Raw genomic sequence first — 25,234 nt, 5'->3', positions numbered from 1 at the left:
TGAAATGCAGCATATTTTAATTTGTTTCAAATAAAGCAATATATGTATATATATATATATATTTCAGAAAAACACCAGATGTTAAATTCTACAAAAGCGCATGTGTCTTCAGCAGATCATGTTTGTCTGATCAATAAGAATTTTTTTTTTTAAACATTAACTCTCTAAAGACGATCGATCAATGGACTGACATCACTGCTACAACATAGGTTGCTACTGAGCCTCTGATCTTTAGCCACATGTTGATTTTCCTAACAAATGAGTAAATACTGCCTGGCTAAATGCTGCAATGTCTTGATGAGAAAATGCATCAACAGATCAAGCAAAGCCATGAAAGTTATGAAGCAAGCTAGAGCGGATTATTAGAATTAGTAAAAATGATTAAGAGAGGATGACACAACCATACAGGGTTTGTCTATTCTGATTGACTCTCTTTTGGCAGCGAATTGGGTCAGCACCTTGGGCAGGGAACCAAAACTGAGTGAAAACTGCTTTTTTTCTCTCCTAGCTCAGGCCACCAACGTCACAGCTGGGACTGCGAGAACCGTGGCATCTGTGGAAACTTCTATTCTCGTTGGACAGAGATTGCACTGTGAAACCCTAGCGACGTTTCCCCGGAAAGGCCTGGCGTCCGCGTTGTCTGCTGCGTGCTGCCTTCGTCGGGGCTTTTCCGAATGGGCTGGGGTGTCGGGGGTCTTTGTCCCCAAAGAGGCCTCTTGATTTTTGGTGCCGCCTTTGTTTTTGGGACGGAAGCCGTTGTGCGGCTGTCTTCTGTGTTCGTGGCGGTTGTTGCCTTTCCCCATCGGATCAGCTTCATTACCACTGCCCTGTGGCTTGGCAGACCCATTTAGCCTGTTGTTATGATACTGTGGATTAAATCTTCGTCTTTGGCTAGAAGACCCATTCTATCAAAGAAAGAAAGGAATGAGGTATTAGATGCCAATAAACCACAGATGACATCGGTAGACCTCAAGGAAACCAAATCTCTAAGCCACAGGTAAGTTTTTTTTTTTTTGCATCTAAGAATATGGCAACATGAAAATGAGGTCAAGCTGATAAAATCCTCAAGCTTAATAGAAGAGTGGACTATCTTGTAAATGGATCACCAAGAGAATTACTGATGTTGAAAGTGAGGTCACAGAAGTATAAGACAGACAATTCAAGAACCAAGCCAAATAAAGCCCAGCAAGGATGCTTCAAATATATCAGAATGAAATGTAACAGAAGCAGGGCGATGACGCTTCTCTACCCTGAACATTTGGGGGACATGCTGTATAGACTACATATAAGCATTCTCATCACATTTATGAAGAAAAATGTAAAATTCTATTTATAACTTTTCTTCTCTAAGGCAGTTTTTCTATTATATTTCAAAACAAATATCAGAGTTCAGAAATATTATCTTGGGTCAATACAGGGATGAGGTGTATCTGAGAGATCTCGGTGGGATGTGGAGGTAATATTTTCAGAGAAGTTTTGCAGTTCTCAGCCAACGAATTTGGAAGCATCACACTGAAAAATTGGCCACCTTCAACAAGCTGGCAACCAAGAACATAAAGGGATGGGCAGAGAGGAAGCAATGGGTTATTCTGTCTGTCTCTGTACAAGGGAAAGATTTTTGAACTCTTTGAAGTCAATAATTGCCACCACTTTACTGAGTGCTTACAGTGTGCCGGTTGCCATCTCATTTGTCATCACAATCGTTCTTAAAATAGTTGCTATTATTTGTTTTATTTTATAGGTGAGGAAAATAAATTTAAGGGACCTGCCCAAGGCCTACAGTTAGAAAATGGAGCCATTCCCATGTCTGTCACATCTAGTTTCCTGACAAGGTTCACAGACAGGTTGTTACATGAACACAGACCTTTATTGAAAACCAAACTTCTATTGTTAAGGTGTATAATTTTATGACTTATAAACATATACGGTTATTAATTTGTGCACTGTGACTGGATGGTATAGGTTTAGGGCAGACCCATCTCTAATAATTCAGGGCTCAGGGCAACAGTACAAAGGCAGGCCCGCGTGCCATCTGCCCTGAATATTGTGTCTTCCCACCTCTGACCCCGTCACACATTGTGAGGGGGCTTTGAACATGTGAATGTGGACACTTCAGCCGGCACACCTCAGCTTTGTCCCCGGCCCCACAAATAATCACTCTTTGGACCTCGGGATGTGTAAACTGGTAATGTGCTACAACTTCAAGATGATGTATACAGGGAAGTGATCTAAACAGACCTCGAGAGCAGGCTCAGGAATTCCAGAATTCCAGGATCTTGAGTACTTGGAGTCCTTTCCAGAAGGGAGAGGACAGATTCTAGGGAGTCACATCTCCTTGGTCTTGCTTTGTAGGGAGGGCCATGGCTGGGGGAGGGCCCAGAGGGGTTACTGTCAAGCACAGCGCCCCACACAAGGCCCGTCTTGCCTGGGTCTACAGTATCCTAGCTTCGATATATATAAGTATATTTCAACTTAAATGGGCCATGGCCTGAAATGCTTTGCTGGAAATGTAAAACAGTGAGCTGAAAAAGTAACTGTAGCTAGCATTTAATCTGGCCGCCTTTGTTTTTTAATGTTGATTAAATTTTTAAAAAAAAATTTCAATGACAGTCTACATACAAAATATTATTAGTTTCAGGTGTAGAACATAATGGTTAGCCATTTATCTAACTTATGACGTGATCATCCCAATAAGTCTAGTACCCAGCTGATATCATACATAGTTATTACAATATTATTGACTATACTCCCTATGCTGTACTTTACATCCCTGTGTCTATTTTTATAACTGACCTCCTTTGTTTTTAAAGAATTTGTGAAAGGGAAACTCAGAGTATATTTTTGACTTACTTTTAGTACGGGGTTTAATAATGAGCAAAGAACAAGCCTGGGTGGACCCCAGGAAGCTCTGTGTCTAGTATTTGCTGTTTTATTCCTTTGCAAATGAGTAGTTTCTCCCAGGCACCAAGCACCGGGGTCTGTGGGACCCCTGCAGGCAGTGCACGGAGCCTCCCCAGAAATGCTTACCTGCTTGTTAGGCGGCATCACCTGGTGAGAGCTGTCCACGGTGCTGGGATGGTTGCTCGCCATTTTGGGATTTGCTGCTTTACCCTCAGAGGGCTTGTTGTGGTTGGATGGTTTTCTGGAAAAGTTACTCTGTTTTCCAGAGGTTGCTGCATGAGCGTTCAGCAGCGGCAGCAGGGAGCTGCAGGGAGTTCTAGAGGAGTAGTTGTTCTTTGGATGTGTAACTGCAACAAGAAAGCACTAGGCGTTAAAGGCTGTGCGACAAACATGGTTGCATTGGTAATCCATTAGGAGATGAAGAAATTGGCAGAAGCGTCATAAAAACATTAAGTTTTTTGGAATATGTCATTTGAAAAGGCACCTTGGTGCTTGGAGATCACCAAATTTCTTCTGTGAGAATCACTGAACTGTGATTACAGCACAATCACCCAAGTTGGGAGACATTTATAGGAAAAAAGACATATCTGAGTAACTCTAATATTATTCTGTAGGTCAAGAATTGCCAAGGGAAAAGGGACAGTAAATCTTGAAGGGCCCTCTTGGCCCTGTCCACAAATGTACTCTGCTGTCCTTGTCAGATCCCTAGACTGTCGGTGCTGCAGACATGTGGGAAGAGCAGGGGGTGCGTGGACACTTGGCTCATCAGAGCCATGATGTTCTGGGAGCATGGGACTGGGGTGATGTCGGTATCAGGGACTTTGTCACCCTGAGTCGTGCATATCCCCTGACCATAGGGCTAGGTCTGGCAGCCCCAAAGATGCTGTAATGCATCTTTTATATTCCACTAGAGCTGCATCATCTGGCCTTTATCAAACCCATTTTCTACAGCTCCACTGCAAATATGCACCAATTCCAATGCTAATGTCAATTCAGGGTAATCAGACAGGTCCCCACAGGGCTCAGGCAGGTCTGTTCAATGTTTATTATCATCATTCCTGCTGGTTTTGAAAAAGGTGGTTTCTGATGGCATGATTTCTAGACTGTTTTGCTGAATTGGGGCCTGAGGACATCAATTCAAGGATCAAGTCATGACTCCCTCTCACAGGTCACCAGAATTCGACTGCCAGGCTGGACAGCAAAACCTTTGAATCTTAAGATTGTCACCAATTTTTAAAAGCAATTTTCCCTGTGACCTGTTGATGGATCAGACTTAATCCTAGGATTCTTCCAGAGGATTAGGAGTGACTTGTGGGGATCAGAGAACATTAGCAGTGGGAAGGACTGGGATGTATCTCTAGTCCTTTCATTTTATAGGTAAGGTGTGATGGTGCATTGGGGGCTGTGCAAATATCCCAGGGAAGTTCAGTGGCTCTTGTAGTCACTGGATTCCATTTCATGGGGCCATTACTTCCTACAGCTCAGAGGCCACTACTGCTGCTGCAGCAGCTGTGGGCATTTAATGTGCTCTTAACTAAGCTGAGAAGGGCCTTTGGAAGACTCTTGTCTCCAACACGGGAGGCTGTCTTTCATGTGGACACTTGGAATTTGCTTCCTTCCACTAGATGTCACTGCAAGTGCTCTGGAGGAAAGCAGGTGAGCTGCACACTCCCACCCCTCAGATCGGTGACAGTCATTTGGCATCCATCTGGCTCCAGCTTATCATCAGGCTGAAGTGGAAAGCAGGATGGGCAGTTCAATTTCCAACTGTGAACCAGACTGATGGCTTTTTCAGAGAGGGGGCAAAAGCTGGAGGAGGAGAATAGCAAATGCATAGATTCTGTCATAAGGGAGGGGGCATACAGAAAAAAAAAAGAATTGAAAAGAAATGCAGTTAGAAAATCAGATAATTGCCAAAGATATGTGGATAAGCATGCTCACAGCAGTGTTATTTTAATGGTGAAAACTGGAAGCAACCTAAATGTCCACAGTTACAGGACCACTTACACAAACTTTATTTAAATAAACTATGGATTAAGTATATTGACATGGAAAAATGTCAACCATATATTGTGAAATAAAAACAAATAATATTACTATATATATGTAGTATAGCATAGCAAATTATATATAGTATAATTGTATATGTAATATATAATTTATATAGGCTATATGTGCATAAAAAGTGTGAAGGATACACAAAAGTAATGTCTTGTTCTGTTTAATACAGTTCTGTAACTTTCAGATCAAGCTTATTATTTTTTTTATACTCAGGAACAAAAAGCAATTTCCACTCTGAAAATAGCCAAATCTCAATTTGTCCACTGACTATTTTATGACTGTGGCCATATTCCATGTCCCTCACTAGTCCTTCTTTCCATCTTGTGGCCGTCCTTATAGCCACTTGAGTGCTCATTGCCACCTCCTTTGGTGGGTGGGCTGGAGCAGGGGAAAAAACGTATCAGCCAATTTTGTTGCACATTAGTTGCTCTAATTAAGGCTGAATAGCGAACCAGAATAAAGCTAATGGCTGAAGTGAAGTCTCTCATTATCTGCAGACTTCACTCAGCACAGAACCTGGGGAGAGGCTTCAGGCACTGCAGAGCAGCACACACACAACAGCTGGGCTCTTCACGACAGTAGCCGATTGTTCCCAGACTTATTAGGAAGACTCACTCTCCGTGTAACAGATCTCTGCAGAACCAGGCTATTTGAAATGAGAGAAGCAGATTATCTGGCAGTGATTAATAAAAGTTTGCAAAAGGTATAAACTAGTCGACCTGTTCTGTTCCGCTTAGTAAATCCTGGGGATTTACTGATGGGCAGTGGCATTTGAAGACTCTAAGTTCAAATCTTGACATTTCTAGTGACTTGTGTCATGACCTTAGATCATTAAATCTCTTTAGACCTCACTTTAGCCTCCCTGGGGGACAGCGCGCCTGACATTTCTGGTATTAACTCCAAATAGCACCAGGCTTCTTCACACAGAATTATTTAGCAAGTATGCAAAACTTACTTTCTCCGCAGAGCATGATTTGGGCCTTGAGCTGTTCAATGTCACAGGAGAATCGGGCCGCTTTCCCGAGCTCTTCATCATATTTACGCTCGCTGACAAAGTGCTGAAGAAAGAGAAATAAACCAGGAGTTCTCCAATGACAGAAATGACAGGCACACTGCAGATGTGTTCACTCTACTCGTCTGCTACCACGGATGGCGTTAACCACGCCAGCTCTGTCCCCGGGAGAATCCACTGAATCACGCGTGGTTTTGACCTGCCTGGAATGATCACCTTCTTGTTCTGGGAATATGTGTGGGTCCTGTCTTTCCTCTGCCTGAGCTTAAACAAAACTGATACAGGCAAAATGGACTCATCCATGTAACCTTTCAGCACTCCCTGCCCTCCTTCCAGCATTTTATGTCCTGTTGCACATTTTGGGGTTGCATTCGGGCAGTCTTCCAAATTTGACCAATGGTGTGCTCAGGTATTACTTCTCAAGAGAAGCATGTTATCCTACCCTAGACATCCATCTCTATTTTAATAGGGAATCAGGATGTCCACAGCCTTTAGTAACTAGAAACATTATCTTGAATGGTAAAATTCCAAGTGCTGTTAAAGGAAGTGGGGAAGAGATTATTTCTCAATTCATTTAAAATTCAGATCGATGCGTAGATGGCAGAGTGAGAGGTACAGAAATAACTATGACTCAGCCCCTCCTTGAGTTTACCAGAGTTTACCACGTGGCAAGGGAAAGGGATCCCACTAAATACAATATAGGGTAGAATGCGGTAGGTGCTTTAGAAATATAAAAAAGGAAGAAATTATCCTGTGAGGGGAATGAGGAGTTATGTAAGAGGAAGCATTTGACCTGGAACATTAAAAAAATTATTGAACCCTTACCAGACATGGGCCAAATTTTTAAGAGATTATCTCATATTCATCTGATCATAGTATTATGAAGTCAGTACTATTATTATCTCTATTTTACAGAGGGGGAATTGAGGTTCTAACAATATGTAATTTATCCAAGGTTGCAGGAGCTAGACTTTTTCACCCCAAAGCCTGTTTTATGTTGAGTGGGATTTTGATTGGCAGAAATGAGACTTGGAAGATGAGTAGGTTTCAACAGACTAGGAAACTGGTAACTTCATAGTCCTCACTTGATGTTCTAATAAGGGGTGGGGGAGATAGATGTTGGGAAATATGTACTGGAGTCTAGTCGTGGGTTTCATTCTGAGGGGAAGACCAGATATGCTCTGGGGTATAACTCATTAGGAGGCCATGGCAGTTGAGTGAGTGGGAGGCAACAAGGGACAGAAGAGAAGGTGAGAAAGAAAAGCCCTCTAGAGCTTCTCAGGGCCCTCTGGGAGGAGGGTGGTCCTTATCCCCGTGAGGTTCCGTTTCATGCCTAACCAAAACGGAGGGTACCTAAAAGTTACTTGCCACTTTCTACCATACCCAGCCAGTTTTCTGCCCAGATGAGCAAACCATCCTACTTATAAAGCCTGCAGCAACTAACTGTGTCTTCAAAGTACTCTAGTTCCCAAGAAGTGGGTCAGAAGCTGGAGAGAGAGAGAGAGAGAGAGAGAGAGAGAGAGAGAGAGAGAGAGAGAGAGAGAGAGAGAGAGAGAGAGAGAGAGAGAGAGAGAGAGAGAGAGAGAGAGGGAGAGAGAGAGAGGGGAAACTTATAAACTGTAAATTCCTCTTTTGTTGTACATACTTGTTTTTGCCTTTCTGGTACCCATTTTTCTCTCTGGTAACTGTAGTTTCAAAGATTCACAGTCTGGGTGGGTCTGTCAATCAAGACCAATCTCTGCTAAATGGTGGATGTGGCCCAAGTGGCGGCCAATCAGGATCTCTCTTTGGGATTTGAATCAAGTGGGGTGGCATAAGGCTGGTGATGTCTGGAGATTGCTCGCTCTGCTGGTGCCCTGAAGGGTGTCTGGCAATCCTGTGCCTGTATTACCTGGCGACTGCCCAGGTTTCTGCCTAAGTGCAGCCTGGAGTCTTCAGATCACACTGTCTTGCTGAGCTACCCTCATACTCTTTCAAATCCTACTTGTTCTTGAGGTGAGCCAGGGTCAGCTTCTGTTGCTTGCAACTGAAGAAATCTAATAAATACATACTTGTGGGTGGGATTCTTAAGCTAGACAAGAACATAGGAATAAAGTCTCCACGTATTGTGCATTCTTTAGAATCTTTACTGTTACACCAAGTTCATATGTGCATGTGCACGTGTGTGTTTATTACATACACATAAATTACATGTGGTGAAAATAATATCCCCCATCCCAGCTATAATTCATGGTTGAATACATTTTATGTAGGTCAGTCTCCACTAAGAAAACAGCTTGTACTTCTCCTCTGTACTAACAGAGCCCTTCAAACCGTAGTATACTTAAATACAGTGATTAGATAGTTCTTCACCCTTCTGTTCTCTGTTCAACCTTGTGAAAGGGAGCTGGGTGGATGATGTTAGAGCCTCAGAGTAGCACTCTGGGTGCAACGCAAACATAATGGGGATCTCTGGCTCAGAGTTCAGGCTGTGATATTTTAGAACTGACCTTAATTTCTGCCCTGAGTTCGGCCAGTTGCATCTCTGCCATCTGACTGGCTAGGTCAGTAAGTCTCTTTAGTTCTTCTGCTTTCTTCTGACGAGCAGTCAGGATTTCCACTGCCAAATAAGAAGGAATACTACATTAGGGCCAGAGATTTAAACATATTCAATGACCTAATTTCTTGGAATCAGTTCTACCTCCACAGACTGATTGCTTTATTGGACCACGGCTGTGTTTTCTGAGTTGGTCATCGGGGTGGGTTTACCATTGGTGCTCATTACCAACCACCCATTTCTGCATGTCCTTACCCACCAATACCCAAGCCAAACATGATCCTCCGATTCACTGTACGCCCACCACCAACTTCGTTTTCTTCATTGGTATCTGATCTCATTTACTTAATTTGGACTTTTAAATTTGTGTCTTACTCAGAACAGCTCTTTTTGAAAAAGATAGTTATTAAAATCCTATCTGAATGGTATTGCAAAGTTAGGACATTCATTAAGCAAAACCCATTCTATGTGCTGTACTATTAAATTCGAACAGCATCAGACCTTATGATCTTTAACACATACTCCTTTAGGGCAACTAGCTGTGTTATTGGAATATGACATAAGGGTTTTACTTTATTAGTTTATTTGTGAGCTAAAAAAAAAAATTCCTCTTCTTCTTTTCTTTTTTTTCTATTGGGGAATTGGGGGATAGGAACAGTGCTGGGGAATCCAGGAATTGGGGAAGGGGAACAGGCAAGTTGCTGTGCTTTTTGTTCTTCAGCCTAGTTGTGGAGGACGTCGCCCCACTGGCCCATGTTGGTATTATCATTGCGCTCTTCCTGGGTAAGGCAGATCGGTCACCGGCCACTGCACGGCTGCTCACGGCGGCTCTTGGCAGCTCACATTGGCTGCCTGCCGCCCGCCCATGCCAGCTGCCGGCCACACACGGTAGCTTATGGCAGCAGGAGCTGCAGCCTTCGCCATCTTCAGCAACCCACAGAAGCCCAGCTCCAGGTTGAGCTGTTGTTCACCATCTTAGCTGTGGAGGGCGCAGCGTCACTGGCCCTAATGTGGGATCCAAACCGGGGCCCTCTGGCATCCCAAGCCAGCTCTTAACGCACCACTCGGCCGGCCCGAAATTCCTCTTCTTTTGATACTGTGCAGATATGTTTCCATTTTGCAATCAGACAGAAGTTACAGAGCAGAGCATCCAGTGTCCTGTCTTTGTTATAAGTGGCCCCAATGGAAAAATTTCAAGGGTGAGTCAAAGCCCCTTTGAATTGGATTTGTGTGCGCTCTTTAGCATCTGCACAAGAAGACAGCAGGGAGTTCTCTGGCACCACATTCACACATCTGTCAGATGAACTAAAGGTTCAAGTAGACATAGTAGCTTGCAAGTTAGTGTGTGTGTGTGTGTGTGTGTGTGTGTGTATTTGTGTCTGTGTTTTCCCAAAGATTATGGAGATTCAAAAGCAATGAATACAAACCCATCGGGTGAGATTTAAATAGGAAGTCTGATCTTTCAATAGACAGACTTGTAGCTCTCTAATTCAAGCCACATATGAAATGTTTCTTTTGGACAAGTATTTTGAGTTATAAGAAAAGAGAAGTTTATCTAAGATGATATGCATGTTGAATTCACATTTTATTCTTGGCTGAACTAAGGTCAGCTGCTTCGTTGGACCTGATTCACAGCAGCCATGCAGAGCCCAACAACGTGATTTCTCATTGTAAGAGTTCTTAATTTATAAATGTCAAAAATAGTGATCTTAGAAACCCCAAAAGAAGTTCAGTAGCAATCAAGAGTTAAGAGTTCCTGCAAACCATAAACCATTCTCCAGACAGTCTGAGAAACATTATATTTTTATGCTGATATCAATGTTGAGATGTCAATAAAATAAGTAATCTGTAACTCGTAAAGCCTTATCATCTACCAAACTACTCTAATCATGCTTTGATTATTTACCAGGACTCCCCTGCCTCCCACTTACAATACCATGTAGCTGGGCAGAGGCTGATCTGTGCTTGATGGTCTTTTAGAATACAGAAGAGCTAGTGAAAAACTTGTCCTGATGATGGAAGTGAAAGGAATTTTCATCTGAACATAGACAATGTATTACTGAATGATGTCCAAGTTTACCCCATCAGACTAGAGGTCACAAAAAGGTGGCCCACTATTACTTTTGGCTACAGAGTACACATGGTTTGTTTGGTCCATACATTACAAGTTAAGTTTTCAAATTAACTGCCCACATTTGAAAATTAGAAGATTCCATTTGAAAGCTGAATTTCTGGCATCTCTTAAAATATTGGAATTTCTGGCCATAGTTGACCAGCATTCCCATGTGGCAATAACTGGCCAGAGCCGAGGGCTCACTGCCCTTCTTAGATGAAGCATGGTGGCCAGCGCACCTTGGTCCCTCCCTGCCCTGCTCAGCTGACTAATGTTACCTGCCTGGCCCCTGGAGGCATCTTCAATCACAGCAGAGATTGCACATGTAGTTATTGTGTCTACAACATTGATAGCCTGGTACACAGTGTGTGCCCAATATGTTTGCTGAATGAAGGATTGAATGAACACATCAATCCGTTACTTAAAAGGAATATGCAGAGAAGGACAGAAGTTCCTTTTCTACAGGGGCCGCATTAGAATGTCTAGGACTCATACCTTTGATTATTTATTTCTTGGCCATTATAATTCAGCCTATGGAAGGGACTCATGTCTGGAGCATGAGAAAACGATTCTTGAGTAAGAAGATGAAATGAAGTACTTTCTTCTTGCAAAGATTAAAAAGAAAAAATTAGAAGGCCCAGCCTTGACAAACAGCTAATAAGTAAAGGGGTAAGCAGACCCTGAGTGACTATACAGTTAAACAGATCTGACTTTTCTTAATGGATCATTTATTGGACTGGTAACAATTAGGGGCAATTGTTCTTTTTGATTAAGTAGAACTTGGGCATTCACATCAAACAAAAGATTTTATAGAAATAGATATAAGAGGGCCCTAAAATAGGAATGCAGGTGCAAGATCACCAATAAATCCTGAGTTTACACTCATGCAAATGTGCATGGAAATGAATACTTTGCATCAGCAAGTGATGGGATGAGGTTTACGTATAGTCTCATTAACATTTCAAAGCCTTTCTTTATGAAAAAGCCTTAAAACTTGAGATGTAAAGCCAATATTCTTTGCGGGGAGCAACATTTTCACCTCAAAAACATCAATCACAGAAATAAAAAGCAACACCAAAATAAGATCAGATTCTAAGATTCACTGATTCTAAAATTTAAAATAGCATAGTAAATATATTTTGAAAACACCACCCTTTCGTAACTCTGTAGAGGGAGACAGTTCCCACACAGCTTTAGATTTTCATGGCATCAGGACTTCGTTAATATTATTTAGGTGCTTTTATAAACAGTATCTGGCATGCTGAAATACATTTTCTCAATAGGATTTATAAATTCCGTCAAGTTTTTGGAACACATTGGAAGCTTGCTCTTATTGCTTGAACCATGGAGTATTTTGGGGCTTCTCCAATAACACTCTTTAGCAGAGGGTGTACTTGAAATCCTGGAGGTGGCCAAGAGCTGGGGCAGAAGTCGCTCAAGCACAAAGATTCTTTGAAATCCTTTTTTTTTCTTAAAAATTCTTGTGAACTTTGCATTTTATTTCATAATATATCTGAATTCCTGTTAATGTAAAGCAATGTTTTCTTTCCAGATCTCTTGTAAACTTGATGCCCCAAGATCATGCCTATGTTGGCCTTGAATTCCCTGGGCATGCAGACAAAGTTTGCACTACAATGGGCGTAGTTTCTTCGTCTGTAAATGTAATCATCATACACATCTTGAAGTGTTACTGTGAAACTAAATGAAATAACCTATGTAAAGTGTTTAGTACAGTATAGTAAAAAATGCTAACTATGCATATTATTAATAAAGTGAGATATATTCATCTAGAATATACTTCCTTCTTTTGTAATTACATTAGTGTTCACTTTTATTGGGTCCCACAGCCTATAGACAATGATTTAATTACAATAGTTTGTTTAACAAATATTATGAAGTACCTACAGTCTTCTCAGTATTGTGTTAGGTGCCATGAGGGATATAGGAGCTTATGTTATAATTGAGGAAATATAGATTATACCATGTACAGGAAATGGAAAATACTTGTGAGACGATAGATACGCAAGCTCAAGATGGTGGCTGTAAAGACAGTTCAGTACTTTGTGGGGAGAAATTCAATGGTTCCTTCTGCCTGTGAGAAGACATAACCCCTCTGACCTCCATTTTCTGACTGTCACATGAGGGGGTTGGACTAACCTTTTTATTAATAACAGCTTTTCCTTTTTTGAACACATATGGTATCATACACTGTGCTAAGTGCCTGCCATGTCTTTTCTCATTTTATCTCTATAATAGCTGTTTGAGATAGACACTATTCTTATTCTCCCTTTTCCGATATGCAAATGATAGATTTTGAGGAGTTAACAAACTAGTTCACCGTCACACAGCCAGTAAATGGGTAGAACTTGGATTTGAACTCAGTTCTGCCTGCCTCCAGTGTATATGAATTGGCTTCCCCAGGGCTCTGGGCAGTTTTAACACCAGGAGTTGTAGCACCAGTTACTGAAGTTAGGTGAACCCTGTCAACCAGTCCAGCTGTTTCAGCTCCCCTGAAAGTTCTGAATGCAGGTCCCATGGGTTGCTGTTTGCTGTTCATCCCAGTCACTAACAGTGCTCAGCACATAAGGAAGCACACAGTAAATGTTTATTTGATTGACTGAGTTGTAAAAAACAGGGACGCTCTCCAGAGATGCTCTATATTCCACAGGTCCTAGCACCGAATATTGTCCCAAGAAGAATGAATGAGCACATGAAATCTGAGGTCTTTTGTTAACCTCTTAAAAAGTGATGCGCTAGTAACTTTCCATTTTGATATTAGAGAAACATGTGTCAGTGTTGGCTCTAAGTGTTTTTACCAACAGAACATGAAGCTGAAGAGAAAAAAAATAAGCTTTACCTGAGAAACAGGAAAAATCCCGTCATGTGGAAAACTATTTTCATTGAAGAACTAATAAATTTCATAAGAATAAAACAATTTCACAATCAAAGGAATTGTGTAACTACCTAAACATTCCACGGTTTAATCTTGGATCACATTTAGTTTTATTTAATAAAATCTCCTCTGTCTTAGATTCTAAAATTTTGTTTAAAATTATTTAGAAAAATTGTGTAATGAAAATAATGATAGGTATTTTCCATAAAGGGACTATTAAATTTTGGCCAAGGACCAGGCGAGGAAAATAAAAAAAGAATGAAGAATCTGGTCTGATTCTTCATTCTGGTAAAAAGAAAGGCATTGGAGGCAAATGTAAAGGAATTTAGCTGAAACTTAGTTGGAAGTGCAGACTGCCATGTAGCCAATTCAAGAGATAAAATTTCGGTAAGGATGAAGAATTTAAAATGTCCAGGAGATAAGAATTGTACAACTAAATCCCAGCTGAAAAAATATGGTCTTAGGGTTCCCATTAACACAGCAGACTGAATTCAATAATAAGAGGGGGCCCAGCATGTCCCGTTGCGGCTTGGTGTTGAACCTGACTATCTTGTCTCGGTTGAAATTTCCAACCCACGAGCCTCAGACTATTTGAGATGGTAAATCTGCCCCACTAGCTGTTGAGTAACTTCACAATAGTGGAAAGGTTTAGAAATAAATTTAAAGACAATAAAATAAATCAAACCCAGAGTACTAATATTTTGTGTTAAAATTAGGAAAAGTTTTGCAATCATCAAGATCGTCTGAGTGCATTCATTATTGAAATCGAGTATTTGGTACATTAAGCAATCTCACTTGTGATTTCAATTTAAAACATGTAATTGATTTTCTTTTGAGGTGTTAAGTGGGCAGGTGTCAGCAAATTTGACTAAGTTTGTAAACAGAACTGGAGTGTTTTAAGAAAACTTCATTAAGTACCTCTCTAAGTTTGAATTATTAATCACAGAAGAGTTACTTAGAAGCGTGGAATACTTTGACCTATTAGGTTTGAGTTTGCCTGGTCAGGCATCTGAAGACCTCAAAAAAAAATCAGATGTATTAAATTCATAAATGTTATTCAAAATGTTAAGAGGAATTTAAGTAAGTTTCAAATGGGACTAATTTTTTAGGGAAATTTAATTGGTTGAACTTGAGTTCATTGAACCTAGAAGGTGAAAAGGACCACGGGAACAGCATTGTATAAGTAGTATAGCAAGATTTGGAAGTTGTGAAGTCTTAAAAGTTATGTTTCAAAATTTAATACTAAATTCAATGTCATTTTATTATTTTAAAAGATTTTATTAAATTTATTTGGGTAACATTGGTTAAAAACATTATATGAATTTCGGGTGTGCAACTTTAGAATACATCTGTATACTCAATTGTGTGCTTACGGCCTGAAGTCTAGTTTCCATCTGTCGCCATCTATTGGACCCCCTTTACTCTCTTTGTCCTCTCCCCACCCTTCTTACCCTCTGGTAACCACCACTCTGTTTCCTGTATCTGTGAAATTCAATGTCCTTTTAAACCCAGCTAACTATAAGTAGTCCTTTACATGCACAAAAGCCCTTTTGGAATTTAAGTAACTCAGTGATACCCATTATTTGCTGTGTGCCTCTTCTGCCCTGTGCTCTGTAGGCTACTACTCTCTTTCAGCCACATGAGGTTATTGAGGTTTCCTGAGGCTAAGTGACTTGCCTAAGGTTACAGAGCTCATGAGCCAGGGTTTCAGTGTGAATTTTAGGACCCCACTCAGAATCCATATCACTGTCCATCTGACCTACAGATTGCTTCTGATTGGGAGGCTCCAAATCAAACAAACAGGTGTCTACTTACTGGCCTCTTCTTTAACTTTATCCATTTCTGCCATTAATGAAACTTCTTTGTCAATGATGCTGGGGGAAAAAAAAAACACAAAGTCAAAGAATGCTTAATCAAAGAAACTTTCAATGAAGTAATGAAGTAAAAAAAAGATTATTTTCATTAAACAAAATACACAATTACCATAAATATTTCTGTGTTACAATGCCAGCAACACACTCTGCTTTTCCAAAAATGAGGCAATGTGGAAGAGATGCTCCTAAGTATTACATAGTGACATCTGCTGATTAAATCATTGTCAGCAAATCTAAAAAAAAAGCCTTTTCAGGCTTTCAGAATTGCAGCGCTTTGAATTTCAATTGGGGAGTATTTTTGCCCTATGAATTCCAAAGTTCCAAAACAACGTAATAAGTATTTGAAAAGCTGGCACTCAGGTTATAAAGCTTGTACTTGTCAAAAGTCTCTATGCTTCGCTCACTCAGAATCTGACTGGCAGCGAGGGAGGTGGGCTCAGTTCTGATGCAGGTGGTCCTGGGACCAACTTTGAGAAATATGGTCTAAGTCAATCCATCTACGTGCTCTCTGAGTCTATACCTTCTCATTCTCCCAAACTAGCATTTCAAGCATCTTCAAATTACCTTTTTCCCATTCTATTTATTTTTGGTTAGTCTTCTGAAAAGGTATTACTTGCATAAAGTAAGTAATGATCTGTCTGAAAGTTTGTTTCTCTCCCAGCCTGACTCTTAGTTTCCGTTCCAGAAGCAACACACCATCAAAATCCCTCATACATCCTTTCACAGACTTATATCTATATAAGCATAGATGTCAGATGTTTTTAAATTTTTGTTTCAACCATAAATATTTTAATATATATCTAAAAGATGAGGACTTTGGGGGACTATAACCATGATATTACTTTAATACCTAAAACTTTAACAATAATTTAATGTTATCAGGTATCTACTCAATATTCTAATTTCCCCAAAAGTCCCATACCTATTTTTAAACAGTTTGTTTGAACCAGGTTGTAAAAAAAGCCTGTTTATTACTGTTGGTTGATTGTCTCTTAAATCTGTTTTAGGCTATAGATAGATTCCTTCTTATCTCTGTTTTTTCTCCTTTGCAATCATTTGTTGAAGAAACCAGGTCTGAATTTTGCTGACTGCATCTTCATCATATTACATAACCCATTCTTTTATATTTCCTATAAGTTTGTTTCGAGATACAGAGATCTGATTGGATTTAGATTTGTTTTTTATTTCAGGAGGAATACTTACGTTATATATTTCCATCAGCAGACACATAATGACACAACACCTTATAAATATTCCTCCTGAAAAGAAATCAAATCTAATTCAAATTTCTACACCTCATAACAAATTTATAGGCAATACAAAGGACATCTCTATTTTTGATATTAGCAGCCACTGATGATCATCGCCTAGGTCAGTAGGGTTTGAAATATGGGGACATTCAAATTCTATCACTTCTCCTTCATTTATTTAATAGACAGCTTCCATAGAGAAACTTTCCCTTATAAGCTACTTGAGTTATCATAAAAAACAGTTTGTATAAGTAAATATAAGCAGGATAAATGCTTGGCGCTTCCCTTTTATCAGTTTTCGAGATGATAGATGGTTTTTTAGGGTCCTCCAAAAGTAACCAACAAGATTTTTTTGCTTGTTTGTATAGTTTAATTATGAACTCATATGTAATGCACTAAACACACCGCAGTTATATCCTTATTATGACTCAGATTGTTTCATCAGACGTGCTATTTTTTTTCTCCATCAGACGCACTTTTAAAATCCAAAGGGTGCTGAAAATTTATTTCTTTTTAAGAGGAACTATTTTGTAATATTTGCCAAGGTAAGAAGTGGTTCCTGGGATATATCTATAGGAGTCTGGGGGCTCCTAACCTAGATGATGTAACCTAAACATGTGACGTGTAAGGACTGTGTGCTGAGGAGCTCAGCCATTTCCAACGAGGAAATTCTAATGGAAAGAACTGACGTGTAAGTCAAGTTCTCCAGAACTGGGCTCTGAGCCAAATCTATCAAGTTAGACATCAGTTATTCCCATGACGCAGATGGCTTAAGGTCACTGGGTATGATCCCTTTGGTGTAACCAGCGTATCAGGCTTCCTGTACCTTATTTATTGACATTATATAGGTATGATGTCAATGAGTTTTAGTACAGGAAATACTTGGTACAGAAAGGTGCATGGTGAGAAGGGAGTCTTTATTCCATCTCTGTCCCAACTTGTTCAGTTCCCCTCCCTGGAGTTCTCCACTGTTAGCAACTTCTTGCGTTTCTTCCCGGAGACCATGTATTCAAAAATCAGCATATATTTGCTAATTATATGAAATGCTGGGTTAGAACAATAGGCTTGTGTTCCTGTGATTATGAGGTATATTTAGCGTCTCTGTCAAGTTCACAAATGTAGCCACAACAGAGGCCAAGTGATTTTTTTATTTTGTTTTGAACAAGCCCCTGGGGGAGGGCAGTTCCATGTTAGTTTAGGACATCCAGGTTAATGGATGAGCTGTTCAAGACATTAGGTGAGAACCTAGAGATCTGGAGTCAGGAACCCAAATCACAACAATATGGTTAAGCTACTCTGCCTGAGAAATTTTTATTCTCTATAGAAAGGGCGGAGATAAGAGAGAGACAGAAGTCAGCAAGACGGCTGGCAGCTGTTTTGGGTGAAGAGCCTGAAAGAAATCACAGGAGTGGGGTGGAGGGTGGGCAACAGCCCTTCCAGGAGCCAAGGGGTCTCCTATGCTAATGCAAGGTGTACACTGCTTGGTGTGCTTGGTCTGAACGTGCGCGCGCACACACACACAGGCACTGAGGACGTGGCTAGGTTTTCTATCTGTGTAAATGCAAGGCTGAACAGATGGGAAGAGGCAATAGCCTGCAGGCAGAGTGAGCTGAGAATGTCAAGCCCTACCCCACCCCCAGACCTGGCACAAATCTGAGAGAGGGCTTTCAACTGCCACAGGACATGGAACAGGAGCCCAGGAAAACATCTTTACTTAAGGGGCTGGGAGACTCCAGCTGACATACGGGTTACAGGTCACGTGAGACTTGCAGGTAACTTGTACTCCCTCCTCTTCTCCAGTGGTGTGAAACAGGGTTGGACATGTTTGGGACGGCTGTGTAGGAATATGGCACAGAGAGAACTAGAAATAGGGGAGGACTAACAAAATATTCATCCATTGGACAAATAGTTGCTGAGTGCCTGCCGTGTGCCAGGCAAGGGTGGTGGGGCTGGGAATAGAGCTGTGGATTTAAAAAAAAAAAATCCTCCCATCCTTGTGGACCCTACACATTCTTTTTGGGAATGCTGAGAGGAAGAAGGTGAGAGGACCTGCGGAAATTATTGGGGAAATAGTGAAAAACAGAAGAGGGGAGAAAATGATGGCAAGAAGAAATTAGGGTTCCCGCACCCTTAACCAACCAGAAGGCTTCTCATTAATTAGTCTCCAGGTTTGGAGAGCATGCGAAGTACACCGTTAAAGGCAATACATGCACATGATACAAGATGGGGTGTCTTCAGACTTCCAGCAGGTGGGGGGCAGAGGAGCAGATTGCAGCGAGACTGCCAGTCGCCCTACCCATCCGTCCCCAAACAAGGCCACAGACTCTGGACGCTGGGAATCCTGCAGTCTGTGTGTGTGTTGGATGGGGAGAATGGTATAGGAGAGGCCTTTGCTAATTTCTTTACCAGCTACAAGATCGTGGTACATTTTTGTTGGTTAAATTTCTTCGCATAATTATGCGCCCAGAGAGTTTACAAGATGGACACCTGGGGTCTAATGCGTGTCCCCAGGTCTAACGCGTACTACACGAAGCTGGATATTCACACAGTGGTTAGTTAGTTCAGGGCTTCTGGGCGAGCAACGGGGGGAATCAAGGTTCTACACCATAAATTGTTAATCTGCTTAATGTCTACTTGAGGATGTGAAAAAGCCTGTGGAGTTGGCATCAGACCATGCTTCTATTCCTCTGGGTATCTCAACAAAACATCGTCCTCAAGTGTCTTAGCAATTCAAGCACTGCGATGTATGGCTGCTTTAAAAACTCACGCGCATAAAGGCAAGCCAAGGAATCTCTGCGGAGTTGGGACCCTGCTCTGAACTGATGGTCTAAATGCAAACCAGGTTCAGGTGTCAGCCTGAGACAGCGCCCCCTGAACCTCCTTCAAGAATCTCAGAAAGGTGCGCCTGAGGGTTTCCTTGGCTCTTGCTTTCGAGGCAGCAGGCTGTGGAAGTGGACGCGGAGGATGAAGCAGTAAAGGCCAGCCTGTCCTCTGGCAGGCTGTTAGGCGGCAAGGCTGGCATCAAGCTGTGTGCCAGACCAAAGAAAGGGTCCAAGGGAAAAGACTGTGTCTAAAACCTTCCACATGTCCACAAGCCCCGCTGTCACATCCAGCTTCATGAGGAAATTTCAGCAGTGCCATTTGCAAGTCCTACTAAAACTTCTTAGCGGTGACAAACAACTCAGCAGGCCGGCTAAGGACAGAATGTGCTAGGTAAAACCCTGGTACGGGGGCTAGCAGAGATGGGGGGCAGGAGGGAGGGCTTTTCAGGGGAATGACATCAGAGAGTTGATGAGTTGCAGAAAAATCAGACACAGTGTCACAGACCACATTCCCATAAGGGAAGCAGAAAGGTCACCCGCTTGCTTTCCAGGTCAGCCTGTGTAAACAGGAATCGGCCCCACATTGCCTCAGAATGAGAGCCGACCAAAGCTAACACATCCTGAGTGCTTACCGTGTGGCAGACACGCAAAGCAGGGCACCAGTGCCTTACTGCTGTGGATGATGTGGTTTAAGTTTCACAACACCCCAGAGGGTATGAGCTCTGCTCTCTCCCCACCACAGGGCCTTGGCACCTGCCCTGCCCTCTGCTGGAAGACAACTCTACTCCCCTAGCCTGCCTTTCTTCAGCTCATTAACTTTGAGTATTCCCTTAGGTCTCTGCTTAATCATCACTTCTTCAGGGAAACTCTGATTTTTTAAAAACTTCTGTTCAACTTCATGATCTTAGACCATTGTGGGTTGCTTGACAAAAATTGCTTGATACTGATGAATGTAAGGGAAGAAAACATATTCATTTTTCTATGGCATACCAATAATGAAACTGTTTAATTGGTATACATTGTAGTCATTATGTATAAATCATGTTTACGCAAAAATGTATACAATTTTTGCTACTGACAGAACCTAATCTTTTGAGACATAAGCTTATGAATAAAAGTGCAACGATATTCACCAAACCACACAGGGTTTGGCTCAGAATCAAAACAGGTAGTTGATGATACTGTCTGCAAATTGAGGTGGTAATAAAATATTTAAATTTGTGCTTTCCCCCACTCATCATCTGCAAGTCTGGGTTTTGAACATTTCTGCTTTTCAGCAGTGATCCTCTGTACTTGACAGCAACACGGAACTCCTTAATTGGCTTTCCACCGACCACTAAAAGTTTTCTCAATGGTTGAATAAAGTCATTCAGGGGGCACTAGGCTTATGATACATTGAACATGTTCTACCTAAACTGAGCTCGCATAAAACCCGTGCTGACCTCACATGTTTCAGATGTGCCCTTTATCCTTCCAAAACATATCTCCTCATTTTATCTAAACTGCAGGGACAGTAAAATTTTATTCCACCGCCATAAAAAAGCTTTTATTATCAAAGCAATAAGGTGTAAGGATAAGGAGATTACCATGGCAAAGCCTTTATGGCTTCTTATATAGTTAATCATAGAGATGAAGTGTCATTTTATAAAAATGTTTCCATTGTCTTGATTCCTTTGTATAGAGGACTAATAATAACAATAATAAAAAAGAATTGGAAAGGTATTTCAGCAGGAATAGAGGTGCCATTTTTTCTGTGCTGTGGAAGGCTCTTCTTTAAATGTGGAGACTAAGACACTGAGTGATGAAACGGCTTTATCTGGAAGCCTGGATGAGCCCCATCAAGTCCTGTGTTCCTCATAAAGCGAGATGCTGGGATAGGGAGCAGCACAGGACTGTCAGGGGTTGATGAGAGGAGAGCAGAACATGCTGGTGGGGGCTGAGGAATGAAAGCAGAATTTCAAAGGGAATGCAAAGAAATCAATCAGTGACAGCAGCCAGAGTTAGATGGTAAAGAGTTAAAACGAGGCCACCTTCCTTCTCTCAGGAGTCTGTGAGAGAAATTGCCTGGGACCATCTGATGCCAGACACTTGTTTCAGGACCTTCTTGTGGTGGATCAAGTGCTTCACTTTGGAGCTTCCTTAACTCCTCAGCTGCCAAAGAGAACAAAGCAAGTGGAGAGGGTCTGGAGGGAGATGGAGCCCCGGCCTCCTGCAGGATGAGCGTGCTGAAGGAGGGCCTCCTGTCCCCCGACCCATTAGAGGGAAAAAGGGAATCCAATGAATGCCAAGGTGTTGTTTTAGCCTCTCTGGACTCCACATTTTACATAAAGCACACAAATGAGAGAGAAGCCATAGAGCAAGAACTCCCGTATAAAGAATTTCTGAGCAACAGGGTCGCCGGTTCGATTCCTGGCCGGAGCTGAGCTGCTGCTGCCTGTGGCCTCTGCTCCTTACTATTGCATCAGGAACTGTGGATGCCCAGAGGAATGCCAGCTGGGCTCCTAGTAGCCTCGTAGCACCCAGTGGCCACTATGTGGGACTTGAGCTGGGAGTTAGCGCTGAGGAAGAGGCCATGTGTACCGTCCACAAGTTCAGGCATCTACGTCCCTTCCCCGGGGTGAGAGGATTTTGCCTAACAGGTGGCGTGTAGAAAAAACTCCCTTTATACATTTAGGACGTACAGTACTGTTACCATGGGTACCATTTCTAGTCTAACTCCCTGAGTATTACCAGAAATTCTTGGGCCCACGGCAACACTAGTCAGGGGCTTCAGCTCACTCAGTTTTCAACTACTGCTGCTGTGGGCCAAGTTCTGTCCCTGGCCCGAGAGGTACAAATGCAGCAAGACTGTGTGTGGTTCTTTATTTCTAGGTCAAGAGAACAGGCATCCCTAACACTTACGAAAGGAGCCTGCAAATGGCACCCACGCTCTTGCATGCTGCCAACTGCCCGTTCCTCCTTTCTCTATTCTGCTTCTTGAAGGATAGCAGAATATGCCACCCAAGATATGGCACTTTGGTAATCTTGTCTACTGTGAGCTATAGGCACTTGAAAACCAGCAAATGCAGGGAGAGGCTTTCTCTGAACTCTTCTTATCTACCTAAAGGCAGATTCTCCACAAGGAACCTGATTGCCATGAACACCCTTCCTCCCCAGGAGTTTCATCATCCAGGGAGGATTGTTGCCTGCTTTCACAGGAGAGGAGACGAGCAATCAACACCACACCCAGACACACTTTGTCAGAAACTTGCCTACCTCCCATCTACTCTTCTAAGGACCCATTCATCTTTCCTAAAAATCATTTCCTCTCCCCTACACCCCCTCTACCCTTTCCCTGTTAAGATGGTATTTAAGCCTGAGTTCTACGCCAACTCTTTGAGTTCCTCATTTTCCCCTGGGTGTCTCCCATGTATATATGAGGTATACAAATTAATAAACTACGGTTTGTTTTTCTCTTGTTAATCTGTCTTTTATTATAGGGCGTCTCAGCCAAGAACTCAGAAGGGTAGAGGGAAAATGGTCCTGCCCCCTCTCCTACACCCTGCACACTGGCGACTGGCATCACCACTCCCCCGGTGTCCGTGAGTCCTTTTCTTTCATTTCCCATGTGATCAAGTCCTCTGAAGTCCACCTCGGAACTACTGGGTTGTCGGAAAAGTCATGACATATTTTTTCTATGTTTTTCGTTGCAAAAATGCATCATGACTTTTCCGACAACCCACTATCTCTCTTACCCTACTCCACTTCCACTGTTGCAGATTTATCTCCAGGCTCATTATCAAGTAGTTGGCTCTGTTTATTTTTTTTGTTGGGATTCCTGGGTCTGTCACCTTCTGCTGTGTCCATGTTTTCATTTAGATTTTACAACAACCTGCATTGTGTATATAACTAGAAAAAAACAATAGAATTATTTTTTCTTAATGTAGCAGTGGTGACAAAATGGTCTTTTAAATATTTCTTGACTTCCACAGTGTGACTTGGTAAACTTATGAAACCCACATATATGTCTATAGCATGTAGACGAGGGTTGGAACACAACCCTTTGATAAGCTGTCTAGTAATTGTGACTATCAGGGAAATAGAGTAGCAGTGCCTCTAAGCATGAACCACATTTAACATATAAAACAAAATTAAAATCCCTCTGGCTGTCAATGAATGTGACAACAGCACTCAATTTGCCAATCAGGCTGAGCCCTTTTTATTTCTGTTTCTTTTATCAGAGGTAATATAATCTGTTAATGTTAATACCTCTTAGTCTGCATTTTTTATATTGAGATCCTACAATGATTTAAATCACAGTTAATGAATATTTCATCACACTGTCAGAGGTGCATTTCAGGAATGAGGCACATGCAGATTTAGCACAAGAACTAACTTCCAACACTTATAAAATCCTGGAGTTCCTCAGAAAAGACACAGTTAATTGAAAAAACAAACACAGCGATTCCTTTTTTCCTTGGAATTTTTAAAATGACATCAGAGTTGCAAAATCCTGTAAATTCTACAAATCCCACACCACCACATATTCAATGGAAAAATCTATATTCCTTGTATACCTCCATTTAGAATATTACACATGATTTTGCTTAATAATATATTTTCTTATCTTTGCTAATTATTTCTTAGTTTTGTTTCCTTCCATGGAGATCGCTGTATCACTGTTCTCATCACTAAACTGTGTTCAGTTTCTATAGCTACAAAAATTATATGATTTACCACAACCCCCTTAAAAACAAAACAAAACAAAACAAAAACAACTAAAACTACATTTACAGAAAAGAAAGCAATGTGGATGTTAATTGTCTTATAGCACAAGGATACCATTTAAGAAACTGAATTAACATTTTCTTCACATTTTTACTTTTCTCATGCTTATTAAAAAAATCAGAAAAGCAGGATAAAATAAAGCAAATTTCAAAATAAAACAAAATAAGACAAATGCTCTCTTGGTCTCATACTTAAAATAGAGCCAACCATTCTGAACACTGTTGCATTGCTTTCCAATTTTTGGGAAGTGGGTGGCATCTATGCAGAAGCCATCATGGTTGTTGAACATCAGTAAGTTAGGAACAGAAGCTAGAAGAGACTGATGTGGTACAAGAAGTCACAGAAATGCCGGCCCACAACCCAAGACAGCCTGGCCTAGCTGAGGCGGCTCCTTGCCTCCTGGTGGGCTCCTCAATGCTTGGCTCTCACGTGAAAAGCGAAGTGGTGGGGAATGTACAATACACTTCCTGGTTTAGGCCATAAGACTCTTTACCATCCAGCACCTCTAGTGTCCTGTGCTGCCACTCCCCTTCAGGACCTGCCCTAGGCCACCAGTTTCCCAAGTGGGGGGAACAAAGAAAATAATAAACGCTGAGTACTTAATTTTTATTCTAATCGTTAGTAGACAGATTAATAGTAGAAGCCATGTATGATTTATAAATAAGGTTTCTGGTTTGAGAGGGATGTTTTCAAAATTCACTGTCTGATGGAAAGAGACCCAGGGAACATACTCCTCCCAGAGCACACTGTGGGTGGGCCCTTCCCTAACGCTCCCGCCGGTGTTGATTTCCCCCTCCCCCATGCACAGCTCCATTACAGTTTTTGCCATACCGCATTACATAGCCTGTTTGTCTGCTGCCACTAAACCTTGGACTTTTTAAGGGAAGAAATCGTCTTCTATCCCTCTGTATTATTAGCAGTGCTTCTTCAAGGGAGGTCCTCAGACCACTTACACTGGTACCCACTGTGCTCATTAAATGCAGCTTCCTGGGCCCCGCCCCACAG

At 41.6% G+C, this 25,234-nt stretch overlaps 1 protein-coding gene across 8 annotated transcripts in view; it reads right to left on the bottom strand.

The window, feature by feature from the left end:
* Window positions 1–25,234, bottom strand: part of SPATS2L (spermatogenesis associated serine rich 2 like) — a 160,398-nt gene continuing 135,164 nt past the window's right edge. For all 8 annotated transcript variants that reach the window (XM_019635670.1, XM_019635673.1, XM_019635669.1 and 5 more), the window contains 5 exons: window positions 15,332–15,390; window positions 8,464–8,573; window positions 5,918–6,020; window positions 3,028–3,248; window positions 1–905 (listed from right to left, as the gene is read on the bottom strand). In XM_019635670.1, coding sequence (XP_019491215.1) covers window positions 510–905; window positions 3,028–3,248; window positions 5,918–6,020; window positions 8,464–8,573; window positions 15,332–15,390 — 889 coding nt within the window. In that variant the 3' untranslated portion in view covers window positions 1–509. The remainder of the gene's footprint in view (window positions 906–3,027; window positions 3,249–5,917; window positions 6,021–8,463; window positions 8,574–15,331; window positions 15,391–25,234) is intronic.

Source organism: Hipposideros armiger, unplaced genomic scaffold, assembly GCF_001890085.2.
Source record: "Hipposideros armiger isolate ML-2016 unplaced genomic scaffold, ASM189008v1 scaffold_23, whole genome shotgun sequence".
Lineage (NCBI taxonomy): Eukaryota > Metazoa > Chordata > Mammalia > Chiroptera > Hipposideridae > Hipposideros > Hipposideros armiger.
The sequence above is the reverse complement of the archived record's forward strand: the minus strand, read 5'-3'. Positions and strand labels throughout refer to the sequence as shown.